Source organism: Rhea americana, unplaced genomic scaffold (genome assembly GCF_003343005.1).
Source record: "Rhea americana isolate MKP2758 unplaced genomic scaffold, rheAme1 scaffold_18, whole genome shotgun sequence".
In the NCBI taxonomy this organism is placed as follows: domain Eukaryota; kingdom Metazoa; phylum Chordata; class Aves; order Rheiformes; family Rheidae; genus Rhea; species Rhea americana.
The window spans coordinates 7,908,578-7,926,927 of record NW_028185927.1 but is presented as its reverse complement, the minus strand read 5'-3'; the positions used below and the strand labels follow the sequence as shown (position 1 = coordinate 7,926,927).

The window sequence follows — 18,350 nt, the reverse complement described above, 5'->3', positions numbered from 1 at the left end:
TCTAATGATGGGTGTGAAATTCCCAGTGCTGTGCAGACACTTTGAATGAAATCTCTTCTCATCACAGACATAAAGCAAAAAAGGTAATCTTGGTAGTGTACAATTTATACAGCCTTTCAAATAAGACTTCCCAAGGAACTCTTCACACAGAACCTTCTCCTTGACACTGAAAAGCCTTTCCTGAACACCTTGGCTCCGTGCTCAGCATTCTGGCCAACAGTTCTGTCTACATGGAGCACTGGGTTACCAGACATTCGCTGCACTACTGGATGAACTGGACCAAAATCTACCAGAGAGGCAAAGAAAATATTTCCATGTTAGAGAACACATTCCACCTGATAACTTCATTGGACACATTTGCAACAGCATTCATTATAGAGGACAAGAAACTAAGCATGGGGAGGTAGCTTTGCACAGCACAGCAGGCATCAGGTTGAAATTGGATGTCCACATCATCAAGAGGGGTTCTTCTCTAACGCATTTCACATCGTTCTCAGGGCATTAGCTCTTCTTTTCCCACCTCATTCTGAGCAGTTTCTGAGTGRAATTTCTCCAGGATGAGATGCAAGCTGTTAGAAGCTTAGTAAAGCACAAAATATTGGAGCTGACTCCACGCACAGAAAAGAGAGGAAAATGTTAAGTGGGGCAATGGATAAAGAGAGCTTATAGAGATTATCTGAACCACCTACAAGGAATGAGAAAATAGACTGCTAACGGACTTGGATCTTGAAGCATTAAAGAACAAGTGTTGTCAGGAGAATGTTTCTGTGAAGGAACAAATTTCCCTCCTTGCCCTTGGCAGCATCTTTACATAAGGCAAGTACCTTGCACTAAAGAGTTCGATCCTGGCCACTCACACAGGGCCATTAACATTTTCATTCTCATCATATTTTTCCCCCATAAAGATTCCTGAACACTTTTCACACTGTAATACCAACTACCTTACCTTTAAGTATAGGCCTCTAAAACACAGTCACCTCTGGGATGGGACAAACTATTTGTCTGATAACATTCAGTAACAACTCATAAGGGATTATGTTTKTCAGGACATCATCTAGCTCATCCTTAGAAGAAGGAACCAAGTATATCCAYCAGCTACTAGACTACATATGCAGCAAAACCAAGCAGTCATTATGATCACTCCAGTTTCAGAAATCCCTTTTTCAACTAAGCCACAATCAGTAGCTTTGGAAAAAACCTTCACAGATCATCACAAAAGTAAAGACTTTGACCTGTAAGAATCTCTAAGCAGGAGCTGGCTGCATCTGCTTTCTGGAGGACGAATAGGGAATAGTTGGTGCCACCTGGAGCTTCTGTAGAACACTCTCAGCACAACACTCAGGGCACAAGAAAGGATACGCTCACTGCAAATGAAGACACCAATTTTCTTGCTTTCTAGGCAGAGGAAATACCCAAATAGGGCAAAAGTACAGAAAGRAACCAGTATACTGATACACAAACTTCTGAGTTCTTTTTATTCTCATACAGTTGGTTTTCTAAGAACTGATTTTTTTTCCCCTTTCCAGTTTCAACATGCTGGCTACAACAGCATGAAGTCATGGTGCGACATCACAGAATTCCCATAGAGGCCAGTGGGAGGAGAGGCTTTGCTGGGCAGGTGCCAAGCTTTCGTTCAGACATGTACAACCTTAGTACATTTTTCATGCTCTATTTGCTAATTAACAAGTGAAAGAAAACCATGAAGTTGAAAGTCCAGACGGTTCTTTTAGATTAAGTCCTTCTACAAGAACATAAACAGAGTCATATCCTAAGACTGTCTCTTTCCACTTTAAAGCTCAAGGGCACCTTACCTCTGGATAGTCACCTGCAGTCCAAGAGCTGGAGTCACCTCCAAGGCCAACACTTGCATTTAATTTAGAATTAGTCAGCAGCAGGCACCCGCATAGCATATTAATCCCAACTACGCAGACTCAAGTATATCTCAACACTTGCCCAGTCCAGACCTAAATTTCGACTGTAGCAATACACAGAAATATCAAGCCATTAGAGGTCATATCAGATCTCTATTTCAGGCACCCAGGACACYGAAAACCTCAGCATCTCACCCACACTGGCTTGCCAGCACTTTCCTCCTCCTCTTGTTCTGATTCTAATACCAGGCAACACCAYCATGCCCATTTATAATCACACAGCAGACTAGCAGTGACTCACCGCACAACACAACAGATTACATTTATTTCTGAAACACAGTACGTTCTACCTGCCTATCATACGTTGTTTCACATACTGTAAGTACTTACTGTACAGAGACTGCCACATTATCTGCAGTTGCATGTTTTACACTAAGTTTGAATATAGGCCTCCTGCATTCACCAGGGAAAAGTACATTAACTTCCAGGCCTGAGTACTGTACTAACTGCATAATATTACTGAAGATATCCACGGGAGGGAAGTGAGACAACACCCACAGAGCAAAGCAAGGGGAACAATTACCTGGCAGTGCAGCGTGCTGGTGAGCATCTTCGGTGTGAAGCATCAGCAAGCACATCCAGAGAGTACAGAGGAGATAATGGATTGAACTGGAAAGTCAAGAGAACTTATTTAAGCAAAGCATTATAAGAAACAGTCTCCATACACAGCTCAGGTCTAGTCCTTATAGGTGTCCATACAGTATACAGAGACCTTTCCAAAACATCAAGGGGTGAGGCTGACTTCAGATGAAAAGCCAGCACTGGACGTAACAGCAATACTCAACTGTCTTCTCRCAACAGACGGTCCTATAAGCATACTCCTCTTTCATCTCACATTATCACAAATGCTGGTTGAGCATATTCAAAGAGTTCTACTATTGCATGCTATGAGCAAGTCTGCTTCCCTTTATAGAAGCTTCTTGTCCATCTTCAAATTATAGAGAGAAAATTCACTAGTACGAATGATGCAAGCAGAGAAATTTCCACAGTCTCAACATTGCCCACAGTCACATGTATCAAAGATCTCCAGGAGACTCAGGTCCACCAAGCTCAGTCCACAGTGAGTTCCCAATTCATTCCCCAGAGAGTCAGTTGTACACCACTTCTCCCACTCCCCGCTCTCTTCACAAGTTCTTTCTCTGCAAACTGCTTAAAAGAAATTTCTAAAACTGTGTTTGGTCYGGATAATCTCAGATCATTCGTAATACACATTCTGGACAAGGTTTGAGGCCATCAAGTCTAAATAAGACAGCTCAYTGTGGAAGATGCATCTCTACATTTTTGAAGGATCAGGACAGAAACAGAATGATCTACTCAAACAATTGTAAGCAGCAACCCTTACTCAATTCACAAATACAAAGTTCATACTCATAGTTGCTCTTGGATGCCTGCAATGCCTCTCCATTCACCATCACCTCTTTATTTATAATTCACAYGACTAGCAGGAAATTCATTTCCATCTACTTTGCAAGGTGCTACACCAATCTCCAGAACAGTTGTTCTTGCATCTAAGCTCACTGGTGCATTTTAAAAAGGATAAATGAATAATCGACAGCTGTAGCAGGACTCTTATCATGAATACYATCTGCAAATCTAGAAGCTGGTACAAGGCTTTTGCCTTCAAACTTTTTGACAGAGAAGCAAGGCACTCTGCAACACAATGTTTCTGTTATCAGGGAGCTCCTCCTTAAACCTGACTGTCAGCTTATTGTCAGTGAAGTAGCACTATAGCTGCATAGTAGGGAAGAATCACCTGCAACCCTTTGTAGCTGAGGCAAGTGCATCTGAGAAAAACAAAACCATTTATTTTTAATCATTTTAAAGCAAGTGAGTGTGCAAGGCTGAAAACAGTTACAACATGACAATTCAACTGGAAGATGCTTTTGCTTGTTGATATCAAGAACGTGAGCTCTATCTCAACCGACAAAGCTTCCTGCCACTGAATCTGTGTAAGGCCTACTGGACATCATCTAGTAAGGTAAAAGCCCGTATGCAAGAGCCTCAGTAAGTTCAAAGAGTAGCTATTTCACTTGCTTATCACCTCTTACGTTTTCCTGGTACAATTGCTATTTAATTACAATCAGCTCACCAATTTTTCCCTTCTCTGTTAATCAGATTATCAGGCAAAAGTCTGAGCCAAATAAGGCAAAACAAAGCATCTGAAAAGAGTTCCCACTCTTATGGAAGTTTGTGAGGTCAAAGCCACTCCTGTCAAGAGGATTACTTCTTCCACTCACTGTCAGAAAGGTTGGCACTAGCCTGAAAGAGGGAGATAAACAAAAGGGGGTCTTGGGCTATTCAGTCCAACAGACAATATAATGCCTGCGACACGGGTTGTGTTCAAAGCCCAGAAGACATCAGTTACCAAAATGAGAAGGGACAAGGCTGCCTTACCTCATGTGCACAGGCCACAGTGTGGGGGAAATCAGAGGCTGGCACTTTGTTCTTTCTAGAGAGAAGGAAACCAAGAAAATAAAAAAGGTAGAGCAGAGTCAGCTTACCTGGTTGCGATCTCTCTTCCCCATGGATGGTAACCAAAAACTGGAAGAAGGCAGAGTTGAAAAGACAGGTGGGAGCAAAACCAAGGAAGAAAGGAACAAGAGAAAAGAGTTGGGGGTAAGGAGAGAAGGAGAAGGRAGGAACAAAAATGGAGGGAGAAGGAGAGAGATTAAGCACCAACAGGACTCAAACTCATACTAAAAACAACAAATTCAGATTCAGGGAAGAAATGTGGATGCCAACAACTGGTGAAGGCTGTGGAAGGGGGCAAGCGGAGCCCCCTTACCTACCCATAGCCCARTAAGAATAGCATTAGAGGACCCAAGGGACAGATGCTATATTTACGGTTCTGAGTAGAATTATAATACACAAATTGGGGAAGAACACATAGAATATCAATGACAGAGAAGGCAATTTCGCAGCTGTCTTGTCAGTATAATTTCTGCTATTAGGGTGCATGCCTGCAGTGTGTCTCCACGCAAGTTTTTTAAACAACTGACATAAAGAGCTCTTCTCATGACTGTGTAGGAGAGAGACAGTTATTGTTTGAAGGTACATGATAAGGGAGGAGAAAACAAAGATAACTGGAAACAGAAGAGCTTTTGAGAAGTGGCCACACACTGCAGCAGCCTTAAAACTGGGGAAAGTCAGTAAATGCAAATAAGAAAATGGAGAAACCATCAGTAAAGGGYTGTGTTCTATTCAGCAGGTCACTGCATTCTTAATTTAATATAAAGCTTGTTGTTCCCTTCAGTCTCAGAAAGGAAGAGGACCCCATAGTTCTTCCACCACTCCCAAAGTGCTACACCACAACTGGTAAGTGCCTTACTGTTTCTGGCGAGGGTCACTAACAATATGKGCTAACCTCTCAGTGCCCAGAGTGCTCACGGAGGTCTCCTGAAACACAAAAAAAGTAAAAAGTTGCAGATTCTCATGCAGTAAGCAGACATAACAGCTTGCTGCTGCCAGTTAGAAGAGAACTTGCTCCCCCTATTCTTCCCTTCCCACTCTCAGCTAAACTTGTATCTGCCTTCTCATTTTAGAACCTCAAGTGAGCTGATTTAACTAATAAGAATGGCAGAAAAATATTCCATTTTATTTGCTGGGCTAGTTTTCTGTCATTTTAGTGACTATATTCCCTTGCAAAGGGGTGCATCAAGGACTAGCTCTGTACGAGGTATGCAGCACAAGGGTGCAGTTAAGAACACAGAAAAAGGCAGAGGAGTGCTTATCCACATTTTGCTGGGGCCAGCTGGGCCAGAAACAGGCTGAGAGTTGGGACATCACATTATCCCACCAACAAAAATCTTTAGCTTTTTCTCACAAACTGAAGCCAGTCTCTCCAGTCAAAGAGAAGGAGATACATCAAGCACAGATGAATGTAACTAAGAGAGTAAGCATGGAGCTTGAGCTTTCTGAAAGCAACAATGTAGCAGCGTATCTCTAACAGCTTAAAAAAAAAGTATATCCCAGGAGAAAGGATTTGCTCTGGGAGCACATTTCTCTCTGCAAGATGCTGCCCTGCATGTGCTTGATGCTGGTGTACACATACTTACACAACGTGAAGCACCAGGTGTTCATAYCTGTATAGCAACTATGTTCAAGAAAGAAATTTACTTTGCAGTGTGTGTCTGAACATGAGGATAAAAGGCTTTTACAGGTAAGATTCTTCATAGCTTGTTCCAGGTTACACAGGCAAAACACATACAAAGTTTGGGGGAGGYAGTAGCAGCAGGGGTGAAAAATGGGCTATTTGTTACAGCAGGAAAATTATTAACTTAAAGTGCCGTAATGTTTAAATTTACGGTTTATTACTGTGTAAATTACAAGCCGTACTTTTGGTAATTAGCAGCTTGCTGGCGGGGAGCTCTGAATGAAACTCATTATTTATGATTACAATTTAGAGAGAGATGGGGAAGGGGGAGCAGTGACCTCCGCTGCAAATGACAAAGATCCCTTTAAGGTGATGAAGATGAATTAAACAAGTAAATATTATCCTTCTCATTTGGATCATTAGAGGTGCTGCCAAGAGGCCCAGTCACTTGCACGTGGCCTGAGGAACCATACACAAAGCTGATCTCTTGCCAGCTGAGGATTCATATTTTAAAAACTGCTTACAACTAAGCAAGGTGAGTGGAAGGAAGAAGAGGCAAATAAGGAGCTTTCAAGCGTGACTGAACAGARGAAGGAAAGTGCATTCCTCTAGCCACCAGCCTCCTCTTACATCCCTCTCTAACAAGACTCTCCAGAACYAGCCAGTTCAGAATATAAATGAACATCAAGAGCACATCCCAATTAAAATAAAATCCAACACAGCCAACACCTTCCTTCTCAGAAACATCTTTCACGGTGGACAACAGCACTCCAACATCCAGACTTGACCAGGTGTTCCCCTCCCTGTTTAGGCTGGCTTCTGCCAAATCTCCAAATAGAAACAGGATTAGCATTTTGTYTTCTCTTTGCCTCAAATACTTCTGTCACTAAAAGTGCAGCTGCCAAAGCCACTTTCCTCTACTGCCATTCATACCACACTGCTATCTGGTAAAATTTGTATGCACGTAAAATTTGACCTTCGTTCACCTTTGAGTCACCTCTCAGGCCTTGTAGTCTCAGATTATAAGGACACACAAGTCTGCCATCATCACTTTCCCCTGTATTCTACCTAGAGGTTCTTGGTACTAATGTTCCCTACCATTCATCCTCACACCTCCTTCCATACTGCTTTTAGCACTGATCAACTGCCTTTGCCATTCAAAATGTTCCTTAAGGCCCACTTTGTCACTGAATCAACTTCAGGCAAAGCAGTTAACCAAAGCAGATAGCATATGAAACAAAAACATACAGGGCCCGTTTTCTGCAGAAAACAATTCACTTGCTAGTTTACTTAGAACAGTACTTCAGGATTGATCAGCATTGCAAATACAAACTTATTATCTTGCAAAAGGGAGTACYTTGCCAACAAGCCTCCTTCGACCTTTCCGGAGACAACGGGCAGCAGCTCCTGGTAGGCGATTGAGACGAGCATGAAACCCTGAAAAGAAAAATAAACAAGAGCAATGAATACATGAGGATTCTTATTGACAAAACATCCAAGAAAGATAGTTGGTTCAGTGAATAAAGCGTGAGATTGAGACCAAATTTTGTACATAGCCATGCCTTATATAGTTTTTGCTCTAATTAGATCCCCTGCATCAATCTGCAAGAAGTAGATAATTTATTCATTCAATTTACTCACAAAAAAATAAAAACCTATTTTTAAAAAAAAGCAAAAAAGACTCAAGAAAAAGGGCAGCTGATGTGAGGAATAATGAGTATTTCTCCTCCCCACTAGTGTAACTATTTTGAACCAGGAGTTTGTCGCTYTACAGACAAACAGCAAATAAAGTTTCTCAACCCTATGTACACAATGCTGGGTAAATGCCAAATATCCAAACCCTTCCACTGCGAAGATGGGACATAATGCATGGAGAAGGATCATTAAAAAACAAACAACAGACTACTAACATCAGTTTAAGCTGCAGCATCTATGAACGATACCTGCTCTTGGTGTAGTATCACAATTCACAGATACGCTGCCTTCCTTACGGACCTCACCTCTCTGAGCTGGCCGCGAGGGCAAAAGGAACGTGGAGTCTGAGAGCTTTTCCAGGCCTGAGTCAATCCGCTCCACTTCAGATCGATGATCAGCTCCCCACTTGGGGAGAAAGCCGGGGACAGTGAATCCTGGGACACATTCCCCTTCATAAAACCAATCACTCTGCTCATCATCTCCTAAAGAAATAGGATGGAATTATCCACAAGAAATCCAATACGCCCTAAGACTGTCCCAAAAAGTACCATAGGTAGGCATTTTTTGGATGTGGAACAACAGCTGAGATCTTGTTAGGAAATCCTTCCTAAAGACCCTTGTATATGTATTCTGTTTCACTGATCTGCAGTAACTATGGGGCTTCACTAAATGCTTTAAACTAACCAACTCATCAGTCTACAGAATTTCCCTACAGAACAAAGTCCTCTTTATAGACCTGCCTAGGGCAGCTTTATCACTGCTATGGCTGCATCTCATCAACCTTAGTTTGATGCTGTGTGATGTCTAATGTACGACTCTTTCTCTGAAATAATTACCACGACAGAGGTAGAGCCCAGTTATTTGGCAGTTATAGGCCACCACAGGAGAGACTTCACAACAGGGGAAGACCAGGCTCATGAAGTAAGCAGGAGGAACGCACTCACTGATGAGAAAGATCCCTAATCTCAAAATACAGCAGCTTACAGGAAAAGGCACATGAGTAATAGAAATGGTCACTCAGAGTGAGAGTCTCGCTCAATTAAAATTCTTTATAATCTATCAAAACTAGATATCAGATCTCCTGCAAGGCTAGTGCAGCAGCAACAGAAATCACCACGAAAGGCTCCATAAAGCAAAGCCAYTGATACCAATACAGCTGCAGCCTAATACCGAGCTGCATCAGACAGCTTTTATGCTGCCTGGGCAGAAACCCCCCAAGGGCATGATCAAGCAAGCAGATTCTGAAACATTTAGCACTTCAGTATCTGAGCTGAAAAATAGTCCCAAGTACCTGCAAGCTATTTCATCTTGCCTTAAAAATTACTGTCCCATCTGACTTCTGGAATACTCATTTGCCTACCATTAAGTTTCAATTCAAGCACCCCCCCACTTACTCTCCTTCCTCAACTTACATTATCCCTGTCTGAACTCCATTATACCTGCAATCCAAAATACCAAAATATCTCATTCCAGTAAGAGCAATGCAATTTTATGCATGATAAATACATTTTAAAATACAGAGAATCCTACCCACCTTGCATTAAATTAAAACTAAGTCATGTCTAAGTATTTATAGCTTGTGTAAAAATATTCCTATGATTTTGGATCTAAGAACATGTTGCAGTCACACATATCCAAACACGAGTTTCATGAAACAAACACCAAGAATCAGGATCATGTACTGATACTACAGCTCCTTTCACCTTGAGATGCCCCAATTCCTTTTACAAAAAAAATTACATTCAAATTATAACCTAGGATCATGAGGTTGAAACACACTCGCTGAAACACACTGGTAGATGGAATTGCAAAGACAACCCATTTAATTCACATCACAGATATTACATTGTATACCCTAAAAAAAAGAAGAAAAACCATCCTCAACTTAAGTATACTGAAAACCTAAATTTCCCACTATTCAGTTCGGGATTGTATTGTGATCTAGGATGAAAAAAYTGTTTTGTGTTCTGCCCATCTCACCAAAGTGAAGAGCTGTTGTTTGCTATGTTCTTTTTTATGATTGGAAATTGTCTAAAAAAAGCAAAGGCAGATGTTCCTATTTTAACCTAAAAATGCAGTAACATTTGATTTTCAAAGATCTCATCAACTCTTTTTAACATAAAAGTGAGCTAAAACATCTTGTCCAGCAAGCTATTATAATGTTAACTGTTTGAACAGACACAGGCCTGTTGACTGCGATGTCAAACCTCTTCTTCCCTTCTCTAGACAGGGATGGTCGTAATTGGATTATCGTTTGAGTCAATATATTCTACAGTCTCTTATGTACTCAAAATACTACTTCTGGTAGCAGCCAAAAGTTAATGTCAAAAAAAAAAAAAGTGTGAAATCAAGACAAGTATATAGTGATACCAGTCAGGTCTGCAGCAATCTCATCTCAGGTGATGAAGTAAAAATTCAATACATCAATCACCACCCTGTTTCATCATCAGATATTTAAGTGCACACTATTCGCAGCCCCCCCAAACAGTCATCAGCAAAGAGATTTCAATTTTTTGATATTTTTGAAAGATACTAGAAATACTTTGTCAGCAAACAAAGGACAAAGCTGATCTTTGAAATTCCTGCTCTTGGGGAAAGTATTACAGCCACTTAACAATCACAACGTATCAGCCCTACAGCCTAACACATCATCTGAAAAGGTGTAAGCATATTTGTTAGTACTGTATTCTCTTGCAAGTACTTGGGTCAGTAACAAGGTAGGGGAAGCAGCATTTCCTACTGAATTACTCATACTACTTCCTTTAGCACTCTCATATTCCCAGGGGAGATCTCATCCAAATCTTAGCTTGTGAAATGTGACAGAATCAGAGTGAACACTGGTACAAGCTGCATGGAATTACAGGTCTCCAGAGTCACCTTCTACCTGCTCCATATATAATAGTATTGAATGCCTATGTGCCTGCTACAACTGCTTTTGCACCTACTTCTGTCCTATCCCCCATACACTACACTCTGTACTGTCACTGATAAATAAAACCATATCATAAAAGCATATACTTCACACTCAAAAACCTTGAGAAACAATTACTACAATATACATTGAAGATACTGGAATCAACTAACACACATTAACCGTAACGTATTTTTAAAAATAGAACCTAGCACATATTACTGTTGACTTCTTAGCAAAGTTTCTCAGGCTACTTGTTAACATTAACAGTGCTTTCTTTGAAGTTGTCTCTTCCTGCCCACAGAGAAAAGAACTAACAAATTGAGGGTATTAATGGCATGTAGGGAACAGTTTAAAAACCTATAGCAATGGATCATAAAATTCTGTGCTTTCATTGTGCAGAGCTCTAAAACTCTTACTGTATTTTTGTGCCTTGCTATAATAGTTTCTTGTATTGAATGTTATAGATCTGACAGAGTATTTCAGCAGGAAAAGTGCACCTCTATCAAAATCATATCTTTGTAATCCTCAGCTCATCTTCTTAACTTACAGCAGTCAAGTGGCTCAGCCCTTGGCTTTCCTCTCTCACCCCCTTCAAACTTAGATCCTTCTTTGTATGTATAGGGAACAAGAGAAATTCCCCAGAAACACATTAGAAAAAAAAAACACAGGACAGTCCTTACCTTGGCGGCCCTCATCATTGGTAAAAAGGCCAGTATCGCTGCTGCATACACTGCTGGTTTCACTGGAACAAAAACAAACAAAATCCCACATGGTTACAATTGCAATAGATAAACAACAAAAACACTTTCTTACATTTTACTAGCCTCTTTCAGCCCCAAACGCTTTAAGTATCTCACAGATATTGTGTACACTGCATTTCAAATACATGGCTGGTTTTAGGATGGAACACAATAGCTTTCTGTTAAATCCCAGCAACGCTGCGTTTTTTGAAAGAGAGTAAAACACTGTATCTAGTCTAGTTTTAAGCTTTCAAAAAGTAATTACCACAATAGCATTTGCCTCAGGTACTAGAGTAATCAGACTATGACACTGTCTGGAACACTCACTAGACAACTGAAGTGCAGTTAAAAAGTCTGTTCTTGGGTCACTTAACAAGAAGTTTAAGAGAAAACCCTCTGAAGTTTTCTACTTCAGATCCCTTTTTCTCAAAAATGTTATGCAGGTACATAGATCCCCCTTCAGTGCCTAGATTCTCTTCTCTTCTTTGGAGAAAAAAGGGGACTTGCACGTTCATAGTTTTTCAGCTAAATACCTTGGCACAGCATGACTTGCTGCTGCTGAATGCAACCACCAGTTATCATCACTTTGAATTTGCTGSAGCTGCTACAGGAGACTTAGTTCTTGAACCAAGGAATTAAACTAGGAATTAATGTGTAGAAAATTGTTAATTGACTGTAAAACTGGACGAATTTATGCAGCAGAAGTACATGCTCAAGTCAGTCCCAAGCATCTGATGGCTTTAATGCTGACATGAAATCAATCCTTGGACAATTCAGACAATATTTCCTCTGATTTAGCTGAGAGATACCAGAACAAATGGAAACTACTTACTGTCCACCTCCTTAGCACTGGGGTCTTACAGGAGATGCGAATATCAGATATAACTCAGCACTAGAATTACCATCTGACCAGTGCATGCTGTTAAAAAGTATCTCTGGGTCCCTCTCCCTGACAAGAAGTGGGCCATACCAGACACCACTATACACAGCAAACCCCTCAGATACACAGGGCAGGAGAACGGGGGAACTGCAAGAAGTGTCACCCCGAAGAACTGCAGGCACATAATAAACCCACATTTTGTGGGCGTGTTATTGTTTTTAGAAAATACACCAAAACTTAAAAGATGRAGAGTCTGTACATCACTTCCACATTTCAGTCTGTAAGTTAACATCCAATTCCAAATCAATCCATTACAAAGTTTGGTCATCCATTCACCCTCCCACACACACAGCACAACAATTGAGGCCAAGGACTGAGAACCATGAGTCATTCGTTTCATTCCTAGCTCTCCTACCAACTCACTGTATGACCCTGGGCAAATCTCTTAGCGTGTCTGTTTTCCCTTTTGAAAGCCTGGATTAATAGTCCTCACAAGCAGCAGATGCAAGGATTGAGTGACTGCTTCATAAGGGTTTTGGCATCCTCAGAGGAAAGGTGCCTGAGAAAGGAAAAAGCATTAGGTCAAGATTCCAGATCACATTAACAGTATTTTAAGCATCCTGTTGTACTGAAAGCTCTTCAGCTCCTTATAGATACACATCATTGTCAGTGCCCTACTGAAACGAACTTTCATGGATCTCACCCTTTTCAYCACCCTCTTTACATTTCAGGGCTGATCACAAACTCGACTCCTACACAGRCCTTTCTGCAGGTCCAGTAAGCACTGATTAATGACCTCCGCTTGCAAAGGAGGCTACTTACCTTAACCATGAAATAATGAATGCTATTGATCCGACAAGCTACTGCTATAGAGTGTTATTGATCACCCAATCTTTGGTTAAAATGGTCCTCATTTAGCAATTTCACTGTCGCGAACACCTGGAGCAAAGCACGCTTATAATTAAATAGTTTGGGGGAGTTAAAGTGAGAGGTGATGGACAGAGATCTCAGGTTTCTCCCATTTATTCCTTCTCCTGAGCTATTGTTCGTGTCAGGAGGGGTATTGATTTTCTATAAAAATAAGAAAACAAGAGGCACCGAGGGGCTGCAGAAGGTCAGGCTAGGCTGAAGGAGGAGGGGAAGCCAAACACTCTGTCTTTGTCACTTGCCTTCCAGGGGAGGGGAATTTTTTCTTTCCTGAGAGACCGGCCTCAATACATCAGTTTAGCCTGGCTCTTGATCGCCACTACAGGTTGCCACTGAAACAGCTCCCTTCCAAAGGGTAAAGAATTTGTACCACACACTCAGGATGGGCATAGTCTACATTGCCAGGCCAGATTACATCAACATCAAGCCAGGGAAGCCACCACAGCATTGGTGGGTCAGCACAACGTCCAGTTTGAAAGGGTCAAGTTAAGAATTATGTAACCTGACATAGGTTAGACAAACTGCACATCTACCATTAGTAAACACATCATCCAACGTGATTTTTCAGACAACTCTTGGGCTACGGTTTGTTCTGTCCGCRAGCTAAACTCAGATCATACCGAGAGCACCCAAATTAGATCAGCATGGTAGGGAACTTTAGGGCTCTATCACAATTTATAATTTGTCTTAAAATTGTCCCCTGTCAAGAACAAAAGGGCATGTTACTTCTAACAGTCTTACCAATTAATTGTCACCCATGCACAAATATTCAGATGGTTGCTTAAATTAAGACCACTTGTTTCCTCTGTTGTTTCCATAATTACTTATATATCAGGTTTTGAGTCAGGTCATTATCCCCATATAGATCCATCACTATTCCCTCATCACATTCTTGCACATCTTTCTTTCTCTCACTTTGTGTTCATTCTTTTCATGTTTGGCAAACTATTCCAAATACTCTATTTCACATGTACTTTGAATCACAATACTGCAGCACATCCTTCTCCAGGAAAGGACTGGGCATGGCCCCACAAGCAATCTATCAGAACTACTCCCTCTTTAAGGACCAATGTCCTAAGCTTTTTCAATGAACGGAGTTTATCCACTGAATACAGTAGGCTTTTGATCAGATGTAGGATAAGGAGGCTTCTAGAAAGTAGAGAAAATACTGAATATTTTAGCATTTACAGAGATTATTGCCAACATAACAAGGACAAAAAAATGTCAGTGAAGGGGAGGAAAAAGAATGTGAAAATATCAGTTTTGAATGATACATAACTTAGTTTGCCTAAAAACATATTAGTTCTTTGATGCTCCCCATCACCAGAGGCATGAACAGCACTAAAACCAATTCAGTAGCAAAGTACTTTGTAAATTACTAGATCAACTATGGACWGCTTCCAAGCCCCACAAGCTTTATCAGTTACCTTCCGTCCGATCAACTTGTGATGACACCTCTGCCATTCTTTCTGCTAAGTATCTAATTTTCTTCTCCCTTCCTCAGGATATGCCCGTTGTACATCTGTGCAAAGCACTTCTCTCATTTTWCCAGAAAAAACAGCTACAGCAGAGYGAAAGCGAGATAAGCATAGCTGGTCTCATTCTGCTGTTAGCAGCAAAGTGCTCTGAGCAAGTCTGCAGTGAGGAGTGCTGTATGTATTTCTCTCTCCAACTTGGATTATAGAATCATAGAACGGTAAGGTTGGAAGGGACCTCTGGAGATCAATCATCTAGTCCAACCCTCAGCATAGCCCATACAGGGATTGAACCCACAWCCTCGGCATTAGCAGCACCACGCTCTAACCAACTGAGTTAAACCGCTTGGATCCTCCCTAGTGAGTCATACCACAGAATACACATGTGGTGTTGGAGAGGTCAAATATTCTAATCTCTGGATTTCCAAAGAGAATCCCAAGGATTTGGCAGCAGATGGTAAATGACATTTGATGCAGACACTTGCACAATAATTAGTTTGAGAGCAAGTGACAACTGAGACAGAACAAAGCAATCTCCCAACATGGTCCTCAAGTAACCGGCCAAAGCTGYGTGCTTACTCTTTCAAAGGTTGACACAAATAAAGGCTGGATCAAAACCTGCTGGTTTAAGTTCAAGTTTGACATGATGGAACAGAGTCTGACTGGTGAAAAAAAYACTCAAGGAAGAGTGTCGATCACTGCCACATCAAGTAAGGTTATCTCTCAGTCCATCACTATGCTSTGCAACCTTCAGGAGCTACAAAGCACATTTTCTTTCCTGGACTACCAGCAAACAATATTGAAAAGATAAAAGTACTTTTACCATTTCAGGGCAAAAAAGGCATCCACTACTCTCTTGAAAACGCCTACCTCAAGCTATGTTTTAGCTAATTCCACACTAAGTTTTATACGAATCATGCTGACTAAGTAAAAATGCAACAGTGGTGCCCTGGATCAGGGCAGAAAGGATGTATTACACCTGTGCTTTTCACAGTCTCTGAGAAAATAGCTTTGAGAAATTCACACTTTAAGCTATTATCCACAAAGCCCTCAATAACCAAGTATCACTTGTCCACTCTGACAAACTGCAGTAGCTAGACAGCCAGGACACTTAAATGAACCCTAACATATGAACAATTACACTGGATCAAACAGTTATACTTGTCAAATCCACCGTCCTTTTTCTTATAGTGGCTATTTTAGTGGATGCTCGAGGAAAAGAATATAAGAACAAGACAAATATAGATTGACAATTTCCTCAGTATATTTCTCCGGCTTCTAGCAGTCAGCAGTTTAAGGACTTCCTGAGCCAGATCTTCTATTTGGTCCGTAATGCTTAACAGTCTCCATTAAATCTATCTTCCTCATCCTTCTTTTGGACACATACACATTTTTGTCTTGCAAAAACGCCCCGTTACAGAGCTCCAAAATCTGTGTTTTATGGGAAAAAAAAATACTCCATGTTTTAATGTTTCCTGAATATCTCCTACTTTTTTACATAACAACTAATTACAGTAACTATTCACAGAACATTCCTATTCACTCTATGTATGCCACTCATTAAGAAATCTCTTCCATTTGCCCCTCAGCAGTTGTTTCTTTCCTAATCTGAAAAAATCTCCTCTTACAGAAGTGGTTTTATAGCCCCAAACCTACTATAGAAAGGATAAAGATCACACTGAAGGGAGAAACTTCCCAAGAGTGACATGCAAATGAATTCAGACAATGACATTTGCATTTCCAGTTTTCATCTCTTGTATGAGATCCTGCCACAAATTCATCAACGCCTGGATACAAAGACATGCAAGATGCCACTGCATGTGCAGACTTATACTCTAAGTGTTAATTCAATTTCTCCCAACTTCTTTATCCTCTCACTACAACCTCCCTATAGCTAGCCCTGCAGATTCAGCTAGTCCTTATTCCAGATGCAGAGCAGAGATTCAGAACTGCAAACAAAATGTTTTGATTGAGGTTCAYACAGTACCTGCAGAGAGGGCTAGTGGTCATGATGCAGGATCTGACTGTTTTCTATTACTATTAATAGTAAACTCTGAAAACAAGAAACTGAGATCAGTTCACATTGATCACACAACACAACTACAGATTTATTTGCCAAAGCTCAGGCCAGAAGCATGTCACTTTGTAGCAGCAGGGCCATAGACTTTTCAGAGGGCTGCTTGTGTAACAGGAGCCAGAAACAGGTCAGCTTGCCAGTTCTTGAAAAATGTATGTTTTGGGTCACCAGTATTGCACTGACAGGAAAGACTGCTTGAAAAAAATCTACAGTTTAGAAGGAGCTGAGAAATTTCCCCTGTTCAAAAAGAATAGGGCACTGAATAATTTTGATAAGAACTTCTAGACATAAGGCACAGGACTGCAAGCAGCTACAAGCAAGGCAGCCCTCTGACTAGAGTATAGGGAAAGAAGTGAGATCTCACCATTCAGACATATTTTCATCTGAGCCCTGTTTCTGTTCATCAGCTTCACACTCCATCCGCTCTTTCCTTCCCACTTTGCTGAGGAAGGGTCTGTTCTCTCCAGGTTCACAAAGGCCACGACTGGATGTTGTCCAAGGGGCGTTCTCCTTCCAGCGTGAAAGACGCTGTTTCTTGGCTGACTTGAACCTGCAGCCCCTCTCACAGTTCCACTCTGACACCCTAAGCTTTTGCTGGAGACTGGCAGCCACTTCTGATGTCACGCGTTTCACCTTCCGGCGGCGCCGAAGCGGTCGACCTGGCGCGTTCTCTGTGAAGGAGTCCGACTCGTGCCATGAGTGCTGCTTGCTCCTCAGAGTGGCACTGAGAGCTGGGTGTCGTTTGACCACTGCCATGTCATCAGAGTCACTGAAATTGGCTGTCAGCACCTCACGGCAATCCTTCATTGCTTCATCCAAACTTGACTCCGAGGCCTCGCTGTAGCAGCAAGCATGCTCTGCCTGATGTGTGAAGTCCGAACGTCGCTTACGACCCCGTCTCTTGCGAAGCTGACGCCGCTGCTGCCGCGGGCTTAGGGCCATTTCTTCCCATAGCTCATCCAGCTTGTTTTGTTCTGAAGTCTGCTCTAAGGCCGACGCCAAGTCATGCACCAACTCATCCATTAGCAATGTCTACTAAAAGTGAGAACAAAAAATTAGCACCAGACATAAATGCCACTACCAACACATCACTAGACTGCAGTACGCTATAGCCTTTGTAACATTATCATAGTACACACTACCTTTGGAGTGGCCTAGGAGAAATAAAGCAGGACAACAGCTGTTTCTTGGACTACTGCTCACTCCTTCCTTTAACCAGGGTTAAATCCCCCTTCTAACACAGCAGCAGAGGTGACGCCCCTGGAGCACTTGGCCCAAGTGCTCTGTGCTTGAAAAGCCCTTAAGTTTGCATTTTTTGCTTTGAAACACGTTCTACTGCACATCTTACAGAGTACGAGAGCCTACCAGTAGTTTGCTCTGAGATCTGATTATGTCAGTAGTTACAAGGCACGGAGAACTTTGCCGCTCAGCAAACAGACTGAAGACTTTCAGAGGCAGTAAAACCGAGAGCAAAAGGGACAGTAAAGCAGGTAGTCTGCGGGGCGGTGTGAACTCAGCCGCAAAACAAGATGCTGGAGACCTGCGCGCCTCAGACCAGTGCCTCAAAGGACGCCGGACCAGCCCCAAACCTGCGGGCCGGAGAGCGGCCCCGCCGCGG

At 41.8% G+C, this 18,350-nt stretch overlaps 1 protein-coding gene across 6 annotated transcripts in view; it reads right to left on the bottom strand.

The window, feature by feature from the left end:
• The window catches only part of GPATCH2L (G-patch domain containing 2 like), a 32,120-nt gene extending 13,881 nt beyond the window's left edge, over positions 1 to 18,239 (bottom strand). For 2 of the 6 annotated variants that reach the window (XM_085301783.1, XM_085301788.1), the window contains exons 1-7: positions 17,097 to 18,239; positions 11,314 to 11,375; positions 8,025 to 8,201; positions 7,382 to 7,461; positions 5,260 to 5,327; positions 4,326 to 4,380; positions 2,455 to 2,540 (exon numbers count right to left, since the gene is read on the bottom strand). In XM_085301783.1, the coding sequence (XP_085157909.1) occupies positions 2,455 to 2,540; positions 4,326 to 4,380; positions 5,260 to 5,327; positions 7,382 to 7,461; positions 8,025 to 8,201; positions 11,314 to 11,375; positions 17,097 to 17,755 (1,187 nt within the window). In that variant the 5' untranslated portion in view covers positions 17,756 to 18,239. Of the gene's footprint in view, positions 1 to 2,454; positions 2,541 to 4,325; positions 4,381 to 4,432; positions 4,473 to 5,259; positions 5,328 to 7,381; positions 7,462 to 8,024; positions 8,202 to 11,313; positions 11,376 to 17,096 lie in introns of all 6 variants that reach the window. The other 4 variants (XM_085301784.1, XM_085301786.1, XM_085301785.1 and 1 more) reach the window with 4 other exon arrangements.
• Positions 18,240 to 18,350: the final 111 nt, after the last annotated feature.